Raw genomic sequence first — 22094 nt, 5'->3', positions numbered from 1 at the left:
GTTTGTGGTAACTGGTTATGGCGACCCTAGGAAATGAATAGAGCTAGTGGAGATGCTTAGCCACCAGAACTGCTGGGGAGCATGTGAACCTCCACTTTGGAGCACTGTTTGTTAGCAACTGCGGAAGCTGAACATACGTTTGCCTCGTGACTCAGCCTTCCACTCTTGGGCAGTCACCCTGCAGAGTGCCATATGTTCACCATGGCAGCATGATTGGCATTAACCCCAGCTAGAAATTACCTAAATGTCCACTGATATAAGAATGGATACATAAGTGGGATGTTTACTAAACAGAAATTAGAAGGAAGGGGGGCCGCAGGGGAGGGTGGGGTACTGGGGTTGTGGCTCAGCGGTAGAGCGCTCGCCTTGCACATGCAGGTCCCTGGGTTCAATCCTCAGCACCACATAAAAATAAATAAATAAAATATTTAAAAAAAATAAAAATTATACAACAGTGAGATCCAGGGGAGGCCCTGTGCGGGGTCATGGATAACTCACAAAAATAATGTTGAGTGAAAGGAGCCAGACATTGAACAGAGTAGATGCTGAGTACTTAACTATATTTCAATTTTTATAAAATTCTGCAACAGGAAAAACTAATTTTTGGATACAGGATAATGACTATTTTTAGGGAGGGTAGTGATTAGGTAAGGGCATAAAAGGGACTTCTCCTAGTAATACTTTTTTTTTTTTTTAAATGGGTAAAGGACCAATTTTTATTTATTTTTCCATATTTTTATTGGTACATAATGGTGGAATTCATTGTTACATATTCATATATGCAAACAGTATTACAATATTATTTGGCCAATATCATTCCCCAGCTGGAGACTGAGCCCAGGACCTTGTGCATACTAGCTAAGAGCTCTACAGCTTAACTACACCTCTAACTCGAGAATATTAAATTTTTTAATCTGGATGCTGGTTACATGAATAGGTTTAATTGTTAAAATTCATACAGCTTTCTAGATGTGTTTATATTTAAAAGTAAATTTTCTTAAAAAAAAAAAAAGAAAAAGAAAAAGGACTAAATCTTTTAACTTACTGGGACTTCTTGGCCCTTGACATGTTGAAGACTTTTCCCAAGTAGCTGCTTGTCTATCATCCGAATATGGGGTTCATCCACAAAGGACACATACTTTAATGTCTAGGAAAAGAAGGTTAAGAAGTTTACCCATTTATGTAAAGAATTATCAAGAATTGCCTATCAAAAAAAAAAAGAAGAAGAATTGCCTATCTAAACATATTTAAAGGCAGCTGTTCCCATTTACCAAATGACAAACTGTTGAACATGCTAACCCCAAACTCTTGTTGAGCAAGAAGGAATGAGTTCTGAGTCTAGAGGCAAATCAGAATTGGAACCCCTTGCACCTTAACATGTAAACTCAGCCCATCCACCTCCTACTGCCCAGTGCTTAGCTTCCCTGAACACCAGGTAACATTCCTATGTGGTGTTCTGTCAGGTGTGGCTACTCTAGATTCAGTATCTCCAGGAAGTTCTGATACTGCAACTTAAATTGTTTATATGTTTGTGAAATTTCATATCATCTCAGATAATGAAATGGCAATTATTTTTAGTTGCAAGAGTGAACTTGCATTTCAGTCGTGGGCACATGTATAATGGACAATAAGTTGTGCACTCAGCTGCTGGAAAAAGACAGCAGTGTTCTTGGATGGGGGAAAAACAAAGGAACCCTCTTTCCTTTTGTTTTTAGGTACAAGATTTCTCTTTAGGGGGAAATCATGGAGTTGAATTTAGCAAACCTGCATCATAAAGTCCAGATTAACCAAATCAAATAATATAGCTGAGGCTGAAATCCCCTGTGACTATACTCCAGTCCTAGGCTCTCTTCCAGAAGCATCCACCATGACCACTTTCGTGTGTGCCATAGTACCTTTTTGTATATATACATATGTCCACACCCATATGTGATTATATGTTTGTATATAAAATAAACATGTAATAAATATGAGGGAATACATGGAGAACATGTGGATTAGTTTATGTGTGTATCTGCTGTTTTTAACACATATATCATACCATACATATTGTTCTTCCATTTGCTTTTTTCCCCCCTCTCAACTAAGTATCCTGTCTGCTCTTGCCAGTAGCTGTAACTTCACAGATCAGGCATACGTTCTGAGGCCAGCCTGCCTAAGCTGGAATTTCCTGTCCACCACTCACTAGCTGTAGGACTTTGAGCAAATTCTCTGACCTTCCTGTGCCTTAGTTTCCTCATAAATACAAAGGGATAACAGTGATGCCTACCTTATAGGGTAGCTGTGAAGGTCGAATGGGCTAATGTATACCCAGCACTTATTAGTGCTATATAAATGTCTGCTGTTGTAACTGTCACCTCATTCTTTTAAGCATGTCCCTGGCATTACTTTGGGTTTATCATAGTCTCTTTCACTGTTCACCCTGTGGACACCTGGGTGGATGTTGTTTCTTTGTGGCTAATAATCATTTATTGATTATTAATAGCTGGGTCAAGGCTCATTCAAAACCAGCCATTGAGAGTATGGCAGAATATTATCACAGTGATTAGGGCAACAACTGGTATGTGGCCACAAACAGTGCTGCTGTGGACACCTTGGGCACTCATGTGAGGGCTTCTTTGGGGTGGGGAGGAGGATGTAGAAGTCCCCAGCTATAATGTATGTCTCATTTAAAAGTTACCAGTCACAGCCACGTTGTTCTCCAAAGTCACTATGCTATTTTGTAGGGACTGTACCAATTTAATAAATGACAAAATTGACAAATCCTGGACCATAAAAATTTATCTTCACCTCCTAGCTTCTCTGTTTTTGTTCCTATTCTTCCCTGGGACCCAAAGATTCATCAGAGAAATAGTCACTGGGGTAGTCCAGGGACTTACCACCATGGGATTAAACCTGTGATTTAGGCTGAATTGTTATGCATTCTTAGCCACCTAGAAGAACCTCTGGGGACCTTGGCATCCCCTAAACATGGCATGCCTCACCGGCTTTGGCTCCACGATGGACTCACACTTCTTCCTGTAGTAGTACTCGTTGACCGCGCAGGGTTCGCAGCACTTGCAACAGGGGTACACACGGGACCGGCAGAAGGTGCTCGAGTAAGTGTTGATGAGAAAGTCAATGAACACAGTGGCCTGGCGGGAACCCAGACAAGCACCAGGGTAGTGAAACTTCTTTTGGCCAAACCATTTTCTTAAAGTGTGGGAAAAAGAATCTCTTACCAAACCAAAGTAGGACAGGGTGGATCCGACGTACACGACCAGCTGGATAATGTCAAATTTTCCTCCCTGGAAACAGAGTGAGGATGTTACTCAGCTGAGATCCAGAGCTCTCTTGCTGTCACCTGCAGTCGTGGGTTCTAGATGTACCCGTGTGCTCACGCAGCAGAGTGCAGACTGGAAGTGTGATTCTGTTGTCCTGTTTCTGCTGTCCAGGCTCTTCCCGGACCATGGATGTTTTAAGCTAATACATTCAACCACTGAAGGCTTGTTGTTGACCATACAAGTTGAGAATTTCAGACAAGCCTTCCCTAGAAGTAGTGTGAGGTGACTTCAGGAGCAGAAGGAAAGAAATGTCTGCAGAAACTCTGACTCTTCCTGGCAGTGTCCTTGTGGTCTCTATTTTCAATAGCCTTTCATCCTCTCAGCTCTTATCTTATTCTTGTGGTTCAAGAACCCATGTTACATAAGCCATATGCTGTGGAGCAGGGTTCTGGGGTGACCTACTGACTCTTCATGTCCAGCACTCTCTCCCTCCTTCTTCTGGAGCCAGCACCTCAGTTTTCTGTTGGACAACCATTTTTTTCTCCATATGGGCCCTCTCCTCTGGATCCTAGGCTGGTCAAGGCTCATTCAAGACCAGCCATTGAGAGCATGGCAGAATCTGATCACAGTGATTAGGGTAGCAACTGGTATGTGGCCCATACTGAGCCAGTCAGAACCATTGGCTGCTGCCTGAATCCTTTCCTGAAACTCCTGGGAAAGTGTGTTCTTTTTTCCCTGAGGTTGCTAAACTAGTAAGACAACAGGACTACCTGACACCACCACATAGAGATGGCCAGCTTGAGAACAATGCCCAGACAGGAGAACAGATTTTAATAAGAGACAAAGGGAGACAGATTCCTGAAGATCTTGTTCAAATACCTGGATCCAGCCATATCTGAAGCCTGCAATACCCCTGGACTTTCAGTTTATGAATAAAAACAAACCAAAACAAAGTTTCCCCTAAGCCATTTGAGTTGGATTCTATTACTATAAACTATTTTGTAGGGGTCCTTCCTTCCTTACTTCCTTCATCCCTCTATCCCTCCCTCCCTTTCTCTTTTCCTCCTTTCCTTTTTCTCTCTCCCTTTCTCTCTTGTCTTTGTTTCTTGTTGACTCTTAACAATTTTTTTCCCAGTTTTATTCTGTACACTCCAGATGGCTCATTTGTGGATAGAACCCTAAGGACATTTCTTCCCCTTCTCTTATCCCACAAGCAAAATGCACAGCACTAGCTAATGGCTGTGACTCAAAAAGGTTCACTCCCTGGAGCCACAACAGCAATCATTGGGACATAGTCATAGGATGAAGGTGCCCAGGGCTGGAAAAGACAGACTTACAGTGCCAAAAACCAGGATGTCAAAACGGATCCCAAAGACTTTTATCAAAGTTCGTTTCTCAACATTGTTTTCCTTATAGTACTTGGCGTATCTGCAGGAAAAAAAGAATCCATGTTTACAAAGATCTCTTTGAAAGTGCTGGAATTCTATGGAAAGAAAAACCAAACCAGTAGCCAATCCAGTCTTCCTTGTGTGCCTTCTAGGTCTGATGCAGCTGGCAGAGGGAGAGCACAATTCAGAGAGAATTATACTCTCTGAATACCCAGACCACAGAGCACCCCCAGGTTACCTGCTCTGCTTCCATCACCTCAGAGTGACAGGAAATTGGCTTTTAATTTAAGATTAAAATGAACACATTTTTAACCAATTCAGGATTAGCAATAAGCTGAGAAATTAAAAAATAACTTCAAGCGATGTGATTATTGCTTAAGAAAGAAAAATAGTTTCAGCTTCTAGAGAAAACATGGAGGAGGAGTGGTGAATTTTAGACACTCATTACTGGATTGAGAACAGGTTTACTTCAGCACTCTGTCCTCCTGTATTTTCTTGGATTCTGTGTTTGTTTTTCTCATGCCCTCAGTCACCCAGGAAGGGTTAGCACAGCTGTTCCCAGCCCTGCCCACCTTTCCCAGGGAGCATTTCTGTGCCTTGCTTCCCTTTGACCCCCTCTGGATCAAAGCCTCCCCCAAGTCCCTGTGTGGCATGGCCTGCTCCCGCCTCTTGAGAAATGCAGCACTGAGTTCTTCTCTCAGCAGCATTGACCTTTCTACGTCATCACTCAGTCACCTTCATAAATTAGGGCCTGGCACAAATCACAGTCATTCCAAATGTGAAGCTCTCATTAGGGCTGTAGTCAGGAAAAGCACTAGGTTTTATTTTTTTGTAAGTAATCAGGAACACTTAAATAAATGCCTCAGGAAACTTTCAAGTGTGTCCCTCCCTCTCACCACATTGTGCTGGTTATTTTTACATAAGGGTATGTATTTTCTTTCTGAATTACTAATTCACAATCTACTTACAAGTGTAGGGAGAGAAGAAAACAGAAGACAGATGCTCTGCCAAAATAGAGTGCAAACACCTGAAACTTTATTTAGAGGTCTCAAAATCTGACATCGAGACCAGTTAGGTATTCTCAGGCACTTACCTCAATGCCTGTTTGTGACTGGAGGGGTTTTAGTTTCCTTGCATCTAATTGTGCCATTCCAAGACAGTTCTTCCTTCTCTATTGCGTGATTCATTTTTTAATACTCAAGCTAAATCTGAATCACCACTCCAGACCCTAGGGCTGGCATTAGGGCCCTATGCAGGCTGGTTTACCTAAGAAGTTAGCATCATACAGTAGGTACTGGAATATCTGCTTTCAGTGTCTTGGTGCAGTGGTTCTAAAACTGGGAGTGAGAGTCATGTGGGGAGATGTGGCCAAAAGGAAAACTCCTGGGCTTGAACCCCAAAGTGTGGTTTCAGAAGGTGCAAGATGTTTCCACACTGTGAGCATCACTGGAACTGGACGGGGTGCTGTTGTGCACATCGTGATGGGTGAATACTGGCTCAGTAGTGCCGGCCTGTAATCCCAGCTAGTCAGGAGACTGAGGCAGGAGGAATGTAAGTTCAAAGCCAGGATAGGCAATTTAGTGATACCCTGTCTCAAAAATAACAAGGGCTGGAACTGCAGCTCAGTGGTAAAGCACTTGCTTGGGATGTATGAGATTTTGGGTTCAACCCCCAGTACTGGCCTTCTGCCCCCCGCCCCGCCCCCCACCAAAGTTCAAGTCCCTAAACCTCAGGATCTATGTATATATATTATTTGGAAATAGGGTCTTTGCAGATGCAATTAAGTTAAGGATCTCAAAATGAGATTATCCTGGATTTAAGGTAGGCCCTAAGCCAATGTTTAGAGTCCTTATGAAATAAGCACATACAGATACAAAGGAGAAAACCATGTGGAGATGGAGGCAGAGCTTGAGGTGATGCAGTACAAGGTAAGGGAAGCCTGAGCCACCAGAAGCTATAAGACGCAAAAAAGATTCTCCCCATGAGCTTTCAGAGGGATTATGGCCCTATTGACACCCGATTTCTGACTTCTGGTGTCTGTGAGAGAATATATGTCTATTATATTTGTGGCAATTTGTCATAGCAGCCACACAATACTAATACATACACAAACTGTTTTAGATCTGACAAGTGCGTCATGCATTCAGTGTGGGCCTATCCTAGTTTACACTTTTTGAAAATCAGCTAAATCACATGTTCACTGAATACGGATATTTGACAGTGAATCTTTTTGTTGAATATACAATTCTGCATTTTGTTTGACTTCTTTAACTTTCTGTTTTAGAAAGTTACATTTTTCTCATTTAACATGTAATTTCCTTCTCTTTTGTATGGCTATTTGAAAATAACTTTTCCTTTTACCCATCAGATCTCAACAATTTATTTTTGGCCAAAGATTTCTTTTGGTGCTCATTCCAGGCAACAAATGTGCTAACGCTTTGTTCTAAAAGAAAACCAATGTCATAACCCCCTTGGGGCTTCAGAAAGCTCACATCCCACCAGGAGCTGATGTTCTTAGGCTTAGCTCAGAGACTCGGAGGACATTTGCTGACGTCTGGTTGGTACGTGGCTTTGCATGCTTCTGCTGACTGTGAAGAATACAGCCTGGAAGGGCAGCCAGGGGACCGCTGATCCTGTCCTCTCTTCTTGCTAATTGCAGTAAGCCCATTTAGCAGAGCAGCAGGGGATGATCCAAAAATTACCTAAACTAGGAGCTGTTTTCAGGGCCGTGGCTGAAACTCCATTGACCCAGAGGAGGCAGAAAGCATTAGTCAACCTCTTAGAATTTGAACTCAAATGCCCACAGGGGCCATGAAGATAAGAGGCCAGAAGCACAAGGAGGCAGTGACATCCCCCAAAATACATGCACTTCCTAGAGGGACCGACACTCAGCTCCAGCCATGGCTTGTCAGGTGAATATGGACTCAGGGTTCACATTTTGTTTTCTCAAATAGTTTATTTTTTTAGGAAAGGCAGGAAGTCTTGATTTTTCTATATTCTACAAATTTTAAAGTTTATGTATTCTCAAGCTTTAAGATATTGCCAGGGGGCTCGGGATGTGGCTCAAGTGTTAGTGCGCTCGCCTGCCATGCGCGAGGCATTGGGTTCGATCCTCAGCACCACATAAAAATAAAATAGAGATATTGTGTCCACCTAAAAAAATTTTTTAAAATAAACATTAAAAAAAAAAGATACTGCCAGGCTAAAACAAGTACACCAAAGGTGTACGGTGAAAACACCGTCAAGGGCTGCCTGCTGTTTCATGATGCTACTTTGAATAAAATATGAAGAGATCTCATTACTTGAGATCTCTTCAAAGTCAGTGAATATGCCAGGAGGGGGATTCAGAGGCAGCGAGGGGACATGTGTGCACACACGCTTGCACATGCAGGTACAGATAAACTAGGCATCTTATTCATTTTCTCAAGAAGTTCACACCCTAGCTACAGAGCCAGAGCCAGAATGTCGTCAGGTGAAGCATCTAAGAAGAAAGTACATTTGGGATGCCAGATGATATTAGCAGTTCTCAAACCTTGATATGCACACGAATTTCCTAAGGATCTTCTTCAAGTGCAAATTTTCACTCATTGAGTTGGGTGAGGGGGGGTCCCTGTGATGATCTTCAGTACAACAAGCTCCCAACTGAGGCCCATGACACTGGTTCCAGGACCACACTTTGAGGACCCAGGTCTAGATCAATGATTCTCAAACTCAAATGAGCAGCAGATTCCTATGGAGACATGAAGATGCAGGTCACTGGGCACCACCCCTAGACTGTTTCTATAGATCAGGGTGGGCCTAAGAATGTGCATTTCTGAGTTCCATGGGATGCTGAGCCTGAGCCACACTTTTTGAGAGCTGATTCTTGAATGCTAACATGTTTTCCAAGTTGCTTCTCAGAACCTGAGTTCTCATCTGTACAGTTTGTCTTTGTAACTAGGAAAGCACAGTCCTCAAGAAAGGGAAAGATGCCATAGGGTCCTACCCACCCTGCTTGGAGGGGTCTTCTCTGGTCACTGTGCCCCATCACACTGTCCTGCTTGATTTTCTTGATGGCATTTACCAGAAATGGTCTAGTTGGATTTGTCCACCTGTTCTATCGAGACCTAATTTACATACAGGAAAATGCATAAGCCCTAAGGGTTCTGTTTAATGAGTGTTGACAAATGAGTTCAATCCCAGTACTGCAAAAAAAAAAAAAAATCTTGACAAACAAGTGTCCTCTATAATCTGTATCCCTATCAAAATTCCATTATCCCAGAACATTCCCTTGTCCCATAAAACTCTCTTATATTCCTTTCACGCCAAGTCCTACAGCTTGCAGCCCCCCAGCACAGCAACTGCTATTCTATCTTCTATCGTCATTGATGGAGTTTACCTTTTCTTCAACTTCATCTAAATGACACAAAGTATGTGCTTATTTAGTCTAGTTTCTTTTCACTCAATGTCGGAGGAACTAATTCATCCATATTGTAGCATGTTCCAGTAGTTTGTTCCTTTTTTTTTTTTTTTCTTGAAACAGGGTCTCACCTCACAGGCAGTGATAGGTCATGGAGACCATGTTAGGGCCAAGTTACTAACAGAGTTGTAGGGACCAGGCTAAAAAGATGATCCAGACAGGAGGTAAGATGGAAACTAAGTTAGGATGGCATTAGCTCACTACCAGGAAAGAGTCAGGAGCAGGGGCATCAGGAGCTGTGTAGAGGATCCAAACAGGCCCGAGTCACACCATGGGGGCAGGAGGGTATGGGAGTGCAAAGGAACCAGACCGTGGGTGAGTTCATATGGTTGAAGTCCAGAAGCCAGAGGCACACACACCAGGCCCTACCAAGAAACTTCAAAACACCACACATGAGGATTAGATGTGGCCCATGACATCAAGGCTTCAAAGTATTCCCACCTAGCCTGGATGAGGCCCTGGATTCAGCCTCCATCACTATGCAAAAGGGACTTCCGATCAAGATGGAGGCCTGAGCTTACAATGGTTACACTTATGAATTTTTGACTTTATGATGGTGTGAAAACCATATGTGTTCTGTAGAAACCATACTGGATTTTGGATTTGGATCTTGTTCTGGGCCAGTGAGATACTTTCTCAGTTCTGGGCCGTGGCATTGAGTCCCCATCACTGTCATGAGGGAAAACAACCTATAGTCTACTGTGTACTGCATTTCTAAGCTAGGCTACATGGTTGGTTAAGTACATATTCAATGCATTTTCAATCTATGATATTTTCAACTTACAATGGGTTTATCAGGACACAACCCCACTGTACACCAAGGAGCCAGCTGTATAAGAAGCCTCACCACTCTCCTCATACACATGAAAGTGCAAGATAAAATATCTGGGGTGCAGCTCAATGGTAGAAAACTTGTGTAGCACATACAAGGTCCTGGGTTCAATCTGCAGCACAGGAGAAATTAAAATACCAATCATTATGGTGCTTAAAACAAAAAAGGACACTTTTTCAGTTGTTCAACATGGTAGTGAGTGGGGATTGAAGTCATGTGACCCTTACGAGCAGCTGAACCTGATCCAACTCCCAGGAGCTAGATATGAACACAGTTAGAGGGAAGGGCACTGGAGCTGCTGAAGGCTCTCACAGGGAGCAGGAATCTGATCTTTTAGTAGAGTGAAAGATCTCAAGCCCAGATATTAAATTAAAAACTAGCTCACAGTTGATAATTGCCATGTAGTCCCAATAGCAACAACTACAAAATGACAGTTATGGCTCCAGAGGAATGTCCTGAGGCCATCCCTGCTGAAGACAAGCTCCCAGGAAAGATCCCAAAATCCACAGGGAGAAATCCACCCAAGTTCCTTCAGAGGATAGGCCCATGTGAGAGGAATTAGACAACAGAATGGGCAAAAAGAGTAATCTACAGGTAGGAATGGAACTCACTGAAGCAGGTGACTTTGAAAAAAATAAAATAAAAATCCTAGAACTAAAAATACAGCCATAGAAATTTTCAAAAATCTAAAAGTATATGATAAAATGTTCATAACCTTCGACCCAAGTATTCTGCTTCTAGAAATTTACCTAAAGAGATAATCTGGAATTCAAATAAAGATTTTTGTGCAAAGTTGTCCACATAAAGTTATTTAAAATAAAAAGAGTAAAAATAGCCAAATGTTCAGTGGTGGAGGAATGGGTGAGAAAGTCAGGAGATGAGAGGGAAGGAGCGTTAGTTTGGAGATAAGGTGACCTGGCCTAGATGTATGGTTCTTAGTTGAGGGCCCTGGGCAGATCACTTAACCTTTCCTGGCTTCCCCCCATGGGGAAGGGGTGGGGAGGTGCTGGTGAGTGCCTGGTTTGTACAAGACCCTTCCTAAGCTGCAGAAATGTTGTCAGTACACCACGTATGGAATGTTGTGATCGTCAGTGTGATGGCCACAAAGAATCTAAAGTGTCCTAGGTGTAAAAATAATTATAAGAATAACAAAATCTCACAGAATACCAAAGTATATGTGTGCCATGATCTCTTATGAGCCTCATGGAAGAATTGGTACAGACCAAGGAAAATTCACCCTTTCTCTGTTTCCCAACTTTGCGTTTGATTTACAAAGAATGTACTTCATGCCCAGCTCTACTGGACTGACTGCTGGGATGCAGCTCGGCCCCACCCAGAAGCTCCCTGGGGCCAGCTGCTGAGAGTCTGACCTGAAGCCCTGTTACCTGAAGTTGTAGCCAGGGTACAGGGACTCATTGGTGGTCTTGTCATCAAGGCGACGGAAACTGTATTTGGGCCGGCAGCGATGGGACCAGCTGTCCAGGTTGCAGTCCCAGTAGATCTCAATGCCCATGATCCCTCCCTGGGGGAGTCAACAAGAGGCAGTCTCTAAGTTGGCTGGAGGTAGGTTACGCAATCACCAGACATCTCCCTGCTCAGGGATCAGCGCTGCAGGAAAGGTTTTTTCTTTAAAGGGAAAATGCAGATTAAAGGTTTCCAAGCCATGAAGGTGAGCTAGATTACTAGGACAGTCCCAAAGGCATCTCCCTGTTCTTCCTCCTATCCAGGACACGCCACCCTTAAACTTAGTCCTAAAATACAACTTTAAACAAACCTTTCCTGCACTCAAACACCTTTAATGATCCCCACCCCCCTATTAAAAATAAAGTTGAATCTGGGAACAGTGGCACAAGCCTGTAATCCCAGCCACTTGGGAGCCTGAGATAGGAAAATTATATGTTTGAGGCCAGCCTCAGCAATTTGGTGAGACCCTCAGAAACTTAGCAAGACACTGTCTTAAAATTTTTAAAAAAAAAATTAAAAAGGGGATGTAGCTCCTTGGTAAAGTGCCCTGGGTTAAATCCCCAGTAAACCTCCCCCACCAAACAAAGCAAAACGAACTTGTCAGACTGGAATTCAGGGCACTCTACCAAATATCTCTTCTGCATTCTCTCTCCATGACCCTAGAGGAAGCTTCTGGCAGTGTGAGCAAATTAAGGTCTTGAGCTAGGGAGATGATCCTGGACCCCTTGGGGGGGGGGGCATAAACGCCTCATCTTATACATGCTCCCTCTCATGAAGATTAGTGTTTTGTGAAAGGAGAGGGAATAAGGAGCCAGCATGACCTCTGAAGCAAGGTGCCTCACTGCTGGCTCTGAAGATGGGGGGAGGGAGTGAGAACCAAGAAACACAAGGCAGGAAGCCCCTAGGAGAGGGAAAGACGAGGACGTGCTTCTCCCCAGAGCCTCCAGGGGGAGCATGGCCCTGCAGACACCTCCACTTCATATCAGCAAAAATGATTTTGGACTTCAGACCTCCAGACAGAGAAGAAAGTGTGTGTTGTTTTAAGCCATCCAGTTTGTGGTCATTTGTTACAGCAGCTACAGAAAGCTAACACCAAGCAGCTCCCTCCCAGCGTTGAGTGTTAGATGACGGAAGTGATGTAGTTGCAGCCTTTGGCAAATACACAATAAACTGAGCCATATTTTTTAGGCCCAGGGGTCTGAACTCTTGATATCTTTTTTTTCCCCGTTAACTTTTTTTTTTTAAGTTGTAGATGGACACAATAACTCCATTTTATCCATGTATTCTCTTTTTTTTTTTAATATTTATTTTTTAGTTCTCGGCGGACACAACATCTTTGTTGGTATGTGGTGCTGAGGATCGAACCCGGGCCGCAAGCATGCCAGGTGAGCGCGCTACCGCTTGAGCCACATCCCCAGCCCCCTCCATGTATTCTCTATGTGGTGCTGAGGATCAAACCCAGCCCACACAAGGTGAGCAGCCGGCACTGAGCCACAACCCCAGGCTCATCTCTTGACATCTTTCATCCTCTGACACTCATCTCCACTGAACAAAGACAAGTCCACCCACCTGGATTGCCACCTCCGAAAAATTATCTCCTGTTTCCTGGAAGATGTCTCCTAGCCGGAAAATGGGACATTGTGGATTTTGAGTCTTGTGAAAGGTACAACTGATGTTCAACCCTGGCAAGATGTTTCTCCTGTGCAAAATTGAAAGCAAACAGACATTTCTAGGAAACCGATCCATCTCATTGGAATGAGCCAGTGTGGCTGCCAGGCTCCACAGAGGGCTTCATGACCCCTACTCCTGGGAATCCTGTGAAGTGCCCCACACACTGTATCAAGTTTGGGCTTTCTGACTAATAGCATATGGCAGAAGCCACTTCCGAAGACTGTGGCTTCCATCTTAGTTACTTGCTTTTTCACTTATTCACTCTCTCTCTCTCTCTCTTTTTTTTTTAAATTTTTTTTTTTTTTTTTTGGTACCAGGGATTGAACTCAGGGGCACTTGACCACCGAGCCACATCCCAGCTCTATTTGATTTTATTTAGAGACAGGGTCTCACTTAGTGCTTTGCCATGACTGAGGCTGGCTTTGAACTTGAGATTCTCCTGACTCAGCCTCCAGAGCTGCTAGGATTACAGGTGTGCACCACCATGCCTGGCCACTACTCTCCTGAATTGCTTGCTAGCCACCATGTCCTAAGGAAACACATGTGATCCTAGGGTCAGATCCTCTTGGTAAGGAACAGAGGCCTGCTGTCAATAACCATATCAGTGAGCCTAGAAGGGAATCTTCAGCCCCAGTGGAGCCTAGAGATGACTGCAGCCTTGTGACAGACTGAATTTAACCAAGGAGACCAGGACCTGAACCAGATCCACCCAGCAAATACATTTTCAGATTCCTGATTCACAGAATGAGAGACAATAAGTATTTGTCATTTTAGAAGGTTTCTTTTTTTTAGTATTTTTAGTTGTAGATGGACACAATACCTTTATTTTATTTATGAATAAAGGATCGTGCTGAGGATCGAACCCAGTGCTTCACACATGCTAGGCAAGCACTCTATCACTGAGGTACAACTCCAGCCCTAGAATGTTTCTTTTTTACACAGCTGTAGGTAGGTAACTGCTATACCACACATTCTGGGCACTTACGTGGTATAGTTGTGGCCAGGGAAGTCAATATTGTTCTTGATGAGCACAGTGAAGTTTTCAGCGCTGCTCAGAAGTGCAGGCCTGGGAGAGAGAAATAAGAATCAGTGACCACAGAGACAGGGGGCGCCAGTGTGTCAGTGAGACCAGGGACTTCTGGTTTTCTGCTTTAGCCTTGGGGATGAGATAAGAAAAATGGATGCAGCAATCTAATAGAGAAAACCTCCCCAAATTCTCTATGAAGGCTTTCAGTTTCTCCAAGAATTTCTTCCTTCTTGAGACCCCATAGCATTTACGGTGTCCCTTCTGTCACTCTGATATAATTGTATATTTAGTTACATGCAGTGGTGTTTTGGTAAATGTTTGACATCCATCACTCTAAGGAGGAAAAAAAAAAAAGGCTAATATGTGTTTGCTGATTATCATGCTATAAATACTCCTACCATGGCTGGTTTCCAACTACCAAAGGGATATCACAAACTTGAATTTGGGATGGGCTGAGCATAATTGGCTGTGAACCTACCAGCCAGCTCTAGCACACCCCTATCTGTGGCTCTCCCAGTAGGCCTAGAGTTCCTTCAGGGCTGGCACAACAGTTTTCTAATCCCGGCATCCTCAGCCTTTAGACCAGGGCCACACAGACAGACAACTGACTGCATTAGTCATTTCTTAGAGGCTGAATAGTATACAATTCTGTGAGTTAGAGGAGCCCAAATTCCAGATGACAGGAAGCCACCCACCATCCTTCCATCCCTCCATTCAGCAAACGCTTGTGGTATTGGGCTTGGAACTGGGCAGTGGGATACAGTGATGAGCAACTGTCAACGTTTCTGCCCTTTTGCACTTGATAGTTTATGAAAGATGGAGAACACTGGCTGTGAATAGAAAGGCTCAGCTGACACCCTGTTGCCGGCTGTGTCTGAGTAGCACAGGAAGGGGCAAAGGCAGGGCACCAAGAATGGCCTGCCTTTTACCCCAGGACCCAGTGTTGGTTGTGTGTGTGGGAGCTCTGTGTGCAAACCCCATCTTTTTGCCTGTCCAGCATCTACTCCACTTTGGATGGTACAAGCTCAGTTTTCTCTCTTTGGAGAAGCCAGCTCTCCGCTGCCATCCAGAAGGGTCTGTGGGGATGATTACTTCCTGTCTATTCCTATGCTTCTGCATGGGCATGTGACCCAGGGCTGGCTAAACAGTGTGGTCTGTTCCCCTTGGCCATCGGGTTGGTTCAGAGATGGTCACATGATTTAAGCCAAAGAGAACCATTTCTGGGAACAAATGGAAAAGAGAAACTCTTTTTTTGCTGGACTGTTAGTAATAAGGATAGTGTCAACTTGGAATTCCCTGGACCACAATGTAAGGAAAGCCAGAATTAAAGAAAGAATAACTAAGAGAGGGGTGGGAGAGGAAGGAAGCGGGAAAGAGAATCTCATTGACATCATCTGAAGCCTGGACCAAGCTTTGCCTGAAGCCAGGACCTCTGGATGTTTTTGAATTACTGGAATCAAAAACAAAAGCCAGGGGCTGGGGTTGGGGCACAGTGGTAGAGCGCTCCCCTAGCAGTGCAAGGTGCTGGGTTCTATCCTCAGCACCACATAAAAATAAATAAATAAAATAGAGGTATTGTGTCCAACTACAAATAAAAAATATTTTTTAAAAAAGCCAAAAAGTAATACTCTTTTTTTCTTTCTGAAGTCAGTTAATTTGGATTTCTGTCATTTACATTGAAAAAAAAAATTCTCAGGCATGGTGGTGCACAACTGGAATTCCAGCAATTTGGGAGGCTGAGGCAGGAAGATTGCAAGTTTGAGACTAGCCTCAGCAACTTAGTGAGTCCCTGTCTCAAAATTTAAAATGGGACTAGGGGCATATAGTTCAGTGGCAGGGCACCCCTGGGTTCAATTCCCAGTACCGCAAAACAAAACCAAAAAAAAAAAAAAGAAAAAAATCTTATTTATAACAAATGCCTGCTGTGTGCTAGACTCTTACCTGTAGAACATTCTAAACCTCACACTTCCTGAGCAGCACTCTTGACAATCAGAGGACTACAGGATCCAAAACTTTAAGGATCAAAGCTCTTCGTTGCTTTCATGTGACATTTACAACATTCTATCTTGAATTACAGATCTCTGTGCATGTGTCTTATCTCTTCTTTAGACTGAAAGAGCCCTGGGACCTGCTCCATACCTGAACTTCTTGTGTTTCACATAAAACTTAGCAGTCATCATCACATGTGAAATATCTAGTGCCTACTACATGGTAATGGTGAATGGCAAGATGAGCCATCTTGGCTAATTCATGTAGCACACCAGAAACTGGAGAGCAGTCAGATCAGCCTTGGGCCAGGCAGCTGGAGATGCATGCGGTATTTAGCTGATGAATGAGTTGGTGGCAGAGTCAGAACTGAAAGCCAGCGCTAAGCAAGGGGCCCCTTGTCTTGAACTAAGAGTCACTTGGATGTGGGAAGATGTCCCACCCACAGCTGGGCAGTTTCTTCTGTGACCAAGAAACTTCCCTGACCTAGAAATGAACCCAGTTTAACAACTGTGGGCCAGACAGGGCGGCCCTGCTTTGGCATTGGGGACCTTGGCCTGAGCCTTCTACACATCCCCTTAGGCAGTTTTTCCCTTGCCCCACACATGCTAGGAGAGTGGCCCTGCGCCACTTTGGTCTGGGTAGCTGCTAGGCATGTGTGCTATTTAAATTTAAATTTAATTAAAATCCAGTTGCTTACCCACCATAGCCACACTTCAAGTGGTGGCTGCCACATCGGGCAGCATGGCTACTGCCTTCCCATCATTGCAGAAGTTCTACTGGACAGTGCTGGTCTGAAACTAGCACACTTCCGGGGTAGATCGTACGTGTGCGTGTGAGCATGTGGAAGCCAGGCATGGGGCTCACTTCACTATGCACAAGTATTGTTTCATTTAATCCTTACAAACACCTCATGAGGTAGGAGCAGTTATTATTCTCATTTCACAGATGAGGAGATTGTGCTCAGGAAGGTTAAGCCACTTGCCCAAGATCACACAGCTACTGGAAGCAAGATTTGAATCCAGGTCTTTCTAACTATTCTCTGCTGAAATGCATCAGCCTTTGTGGTTTCTAAGATTTAATATCCCAACCTGTATGTTAAAGAGAACTATCAATACAGGGAACCACCAAATCTGTATGTCAGGTGAGTGTTTAATTTGAGAAGATTCCTTGCCTCCCCTCCCTTCTCTTTCTCTCCCTCCTCCCATTCCATTTCCTACCCTTACTCACTCAATATGAACACTGGTGTATCAGAACAAACCCTGCCATGGCACTAGAGGAGGGGTCTGGAGGTGGCCCGGAAGGGTGCTCTGGGTAGTGGTAATGCACCACCAGGTACGGAACTATTCTCCACGTCAACAACAGCGCCAACTTCCCAGGGACAGTGGTTTGTGCCTAGAGTGCGCCTGGCCTGGGGACCCTGAGGCAGAAAGGCCCAGGGCGTTGCGGGCTGCTCTGGGAAATAAAAGCCCAGGCACCCTGGCAAGGCGTCACCTGGCCACTGCTGAGGGTCACCTCGTCTGCTCCCCATCCGTGCAACTCACCGGGGGGGCTTCTCCTCCACCGCCTCGGTGGGACACCAGGCAGCGACTTCACAGGTCTTCTGGTTCCCTTTGTACACTATACACCTGCCAGTCTGGATCCCTGTGGGGTCGAGAAGTGAAGAGCCTCCGATGTGAATGGAGGACATTCTCCAGGGCAGGCGTCATGGACACCACCCAAGCAGCAGCCTCCGCTCCTCACAAAATAAAACTAACCCATCCTCACCCCAAGACAAAGCAGATGAGCATGACACTGAACAGTAAGCCCTTTAGAAGGGACCAGGCACATCCTTAGGGACAGGAATCAGCTTGGTGGCTGCCAGGCACTGAGGGGAAACAGTGGAGACTGGCCACAAATGGGGATGAGATTTCTTTGTGGGGTGGAGTGTTCTGGAATCAGCTCAGCGAGATCTGGGTTCCATTGGCCCTTTCAGCTTCTTTACGATGAAAGATGCCCGAGAGGGGAGCTGAGCAATATCTTCTCTCACCGGGCACAGTGGACTAGCACTTGGCTCCCCAAGTGGGCATCTGAGCCTACCCACAGGGCACATGGCCTGCCCAGGGATGTGCAGAGCCATGGAATGAACATGATGCACCTTCCTGAGCATAGGGAGGATGGAGTGAGCAGCAAGCCACAGCAAGTGGCCAGATACCAACTCAGATACAGTGCACTATGGAATAGAAGCCACGTCCACATGCCTCTGGGGAGGGTGTGCATTATTACCATTGACAGTTTTCTTTTTAAATTATTTTTTGTAGTATTTTTTTTTGTTGCATTGTCTAATACCTTTCTAAGTTAAAGCATGAGATTCTTCAGGCAAGTACAGGTTTATTCCCCCAGGTTCCCTGGGAGTTTAAGTCCTCCACCTTTGTGAAAATTCAGGGAGAAAGTTCAGAATACTTAGACAATGTGATGGGCCAGGTGATTTTTTCACCGATCACAGCCCGGACAGGCCACACTCGGAGGAGCTTCTCTGGCTGGGAAATTGAGCCCAGTCCCCAGGCTGTAGCTGGTCAGCCTTGGAGAAGGCCAAGGTCTAGGACAGACACGGGTCCACCTGTGGCTTCGTGGTGGTGGAAGAAGGCTGTAGAGCCAGAGGCTGAGGACCTGAATGGGGGATTGTGAATGTCACCAAGGTGCCAGATCCCCTCCCGCCCTGTTCTCCAGGAAAAAACCCAGAAGGTACCTTTGCTTTGTGGGTCCATCCAGCCCTTTTTACAACCCCGGTCAGAGGAACAGAGTGTCCTGCGAGTGGGATTCTGCAGGGAGAAGGAAGAGGCACTGTGTCATTGAGATATGGAGAAGTCCGTGTCTGGCCACACAGAAACCCACACACAGTGCTCATGGCAGCACTGCCCACAAAGGCCAGAGAGCGTGAACAGGCCAAGTGACCGTCAGAGGTGAATGGTCAAATGACATGTGGTACATTCCTGTGTGGACTGTCACTCAGCCGTAAGGAATGAAACACCAACCCACGCTATGTCATGCATAAACCTTGAAAATGATGCTGATTGGAAGAAGCCAGACACAAATGTCACAAACTATACAATTCCATGTACAGGAAATGTCAGAATAGGCACATCCATAGGGACAGGAAGCAGCTTGGTGGCTGCCAGGCACTGGGGGAAGGAGTGCAGACTGGCTGCAAATGAGGATGAAATTTTTCTCTGGGGTGATGGAGTGTTCTGGAATCCGTGGTGATGGTTGTACAGTGTTGCAAAGAGTATAAAAACCACTGAGTTGTTTCCTTTAAAGTGGTGCGCTTTATGGTACGTGAATTACGATTCAATAAAAAATAAAAACATAAGAATGTAAATAGCAGATGTCAGAGCAGCCAGGGAGCCACCTTTGGCAATGGCCCTGCAGGTGGAGAGCAGGTGGCCTGGCCCAGGTGGCTCTGTGGCTCAGAATTGAGCAACACAGACAGGTGCCAAGATGCAGCAGGTGACGTGGAAACAGGGGTCATCAGCCAGCACTATCTCCTGGCCACAGAAAATGAGGTCAGTTGTGTCTCAGGGCTGAAGGACACAATCAAGAGGAGAAGCAAGATGGCTTGGTCTGGGCATATCTGACTCTACTCTCTGGGGAACAGATGCGCCAGCCAATCTGAGAGTGGCCAGAATGTGACACAAATGTGGAACAGCCTCTGCTCAAGGACTTCTGGGCAGTTTGTGGCTTCTTCAGAAATCGAAGGCAAAGACCCAGGTGCATCTGGCTTCAGTGACAGCTGCTCCCTTTCTTGCTCCCTAAGCCTCAGTTACCTCATCTGTAAAGGGAGACAGATTTGTCTACATAGTCACCGTGGAGACTACTGAGTTATGCAAAGAAAGGCCTCAGCACAAAGTGCTGCTCAGTGAGCTTTGCTTGTGCTTTTCAAACTCTGCCACGTTCTCTTTTCTTCCCAGGCTGCCTTCTGTCATCCTCCAGGCCCCCAGCTTCTCCTTTTGACCCCCCACCACCATGAGGCTATGATATGAACCCCTTCATAGAAGAGCCCTTGGACCATAAAGCCTGGTCATATCTTTGCCTGACATGTAGTAGGTCTGATGATCATGAAATAAATGAATGAATGATCAACCTCTGTGGCTCACGGATAGTTACATTTCCATTATGAACTGCAAGGAATTCTCAGGAAAGAAGATAAATTGATTCACTTTTATTTTTCAGAATAAACTGTAAAATTAAGAAAAAAAAGTTAGTTTTATTTTGTGAATATTATGTGGATTAAAGACGGCCACAAATTCTTGGTCACCATCTAGGTTGAGAGGTGGAGTATTCCCCTGCCCCCTCTGAAGCTGGGTGACCTGAGTGCAGGACCAGCAGAAGCAGCACAAGTAACACGGTGCCAGCTCCAGCCTCAGCCTTCTGAGGGCCTGGAACCTTCTGCGTTTGGGCTTTGGGAACCCAGTGCTGCTGTTAAGTCACTACGCTGCTGGAGAGAGCATGTGGACAGACCCTCCAGAGAGGAAGAGGTCCCCAGCCATCCCCTGGTGCCAGGAGAGCCTCCAAAGAAGGCCAGCACCAGCTGCTGGTGAGTGTAGCCCCTCGACAGACCCCAAGTGAGACCAGCAGAGGAACTGCTGGTTGAGCCCAGGCCACCGTGGAATTGTGAGAGTCACACAGGGCTTTGAGAAGCCCACCAAGTTCAGAGTGGTTTGAAGAGATAACTGGAACATTCACTCATATAGAATTCTGTGCGGGCTGGGGATGTGGCTCAAGCGGTAGCGCGCTCGCCTGGCATGCGTGCGGCCCGGGTTCGATCCTCAGCACCACATACCAACAAAGATGTTGTGTCCGCCGAGAACTAAAAATAAATATTAAAAATTCTCTCTCTCTCTCTCTCTCTCTCTCTCCTCTCACTCTCTCTTTAAAAAAAAAAAAAAAAAAAAAAAAAAAAAAAAGAATTCTGTGCACCCAGGGCTTGGCCACGATCCCTGGGATGACCAGAAATAGAGTAGGTGTCAATGTGCAAAGAGAGGAGGCGACTGTGCCATTACACTGACCCGAACCAGCTGGTTAAAATCCCAGAGAGCTTTCTGGGGCTCTCTGGGCCAGCAGTGCCTCCCTGGAGCTGCTCAGAGTGACCTCCCACCTGTGGCAGAGGAACCCCTAAACCCTAACAACTCCATTTAGAATGCCACAATGCACTGTCATGTCACAGGCATCTGCTCACTTGTTTCAGCAACCTTGAGAGCAAGGTTCTGAACACACCAAGGCACAGAGAAGTGAAGTCGCCCATGCAGTCACCAGACCAATAAGTCAAGCTGTGAACTGTTCCCAGTCTGCATCGAGCCCGGGCTGTTCCCCCTGAGCTGTCCTTAACTTCTTGCAAGTCTCAGTGACATGAAAAGTGTCTGAAAACATGGGGTTAGAGTGTGTGACATAGAGGTGACCAGACTGCAGGGCAAAGGAGAACCAGGGCTCCCAACTGGCCTGGAGACTGGGTGCTGCTGGGAAGGGCGGAGGAAGGCGAGTTGACCCGGGCTGGCTTTGGCTGATTCCTCAGAGCGGGGCGCTCGCAGGGAGATGGGAACGAATGTCCAGAGGTCTCTGCAGGGGGCGCATCACTGACATAGACACCAAGGGTACGTCAGTTTGGTCCCAAGTTTGGGTACCATGGTGACAAAGACTGTACAAGGAGTGAGCATGTTCACTGGAACTTCCGGACACTCAGAAAACTAGGCCTCGTGACCAGAGGGATGGGTCAGGACCCGCATGGCCAGGCTGGTTCTTCTGCCCGTGGGCAGAGGGCCTGTGGAGATATGGCCACCATGGCTGCTTCCCTCAGTGTTGGGAATGGTCCCTGGTAAGGCACAGGTGTGTCCCCAGAGAGGGGAGGAACAGGTAAGGCCTAGGGGTGATTCATGGGTACAAACTTAAAAGAGAGCTAGCCTTTCATCCCGTTGGACAGAGCAGACTCTGACTGTGAAGTTGGAGAGAGGACATTTTCCAGAGGGAGGTA

At 45.5% G+C, this 22094-nt stretch overlaps 1 protein-coding gene across 2 annotated transcripts in view; it reads right to left on the bottom strand.

Moving 5' to 3' along the window:
* Window positions 1-22094, bottom strand: part of P2RX7 (purinergic receptor P2X 7) — a 45235-nt gene that overhangs the window by 5294 nt on the left and 17847 nt on the right. Inside the window, exons 4-12 of one of the 2 annotated variants that reach the window (XM_081287255.1) lie at window positions 18819-18891; window positions 17635-17734; window positions 14063-14143; window positions 12976-13105; window positions 11328-11464; window positions 4601-4691; window positions 3222-3287; window positions 2985-3134; window positions 1046-1147 (exon numbers count right to left, since the gene is read on the bottom strand). In XM_081287255.1, the coding sequence (XP_081143381.1) occupies window positions 1046-1147; window positions 2985-3134; window positions 3222-3287; window positions 4601-4691; window positions 11328-11464; window positions 12976-13105; window positions 14063-14143; window positions 17635-17734; window positions 18819-18891 (930 nt within the window). Of the gene's footprint in view, window positions 1-1045; window positions 1148-2984; window positions 3288-4600; window positions 4692-11327; window positions 11465-12975; window positions 13106-14062; window positions 14144-17634; window positions 17735-18818; window positions 18892-22094 lie in introns of both variants that reach the window. The other variant, XM_081287254.1, reaches the window with a different exon arrangement.

The sequence above is a fragment of the Spermophilus citellus genome, assembly GCF_964194105.1.
Source record: "Spermophilus citellus genome assembly, chromosome: 3".
Classification (NCBI taxonomy): domain Eukaryota; kingdom Metazoa; phylum Chordata; class Mammalia; order Rodentia; family Sciuridae; genus Spermophilus; species Spermophilus citellus.
The sequence above is the reverse complement of the archived record's forward strand: the minus strand, read 5'-3'. Positions and strand labels throughout refer to the sequence as shown.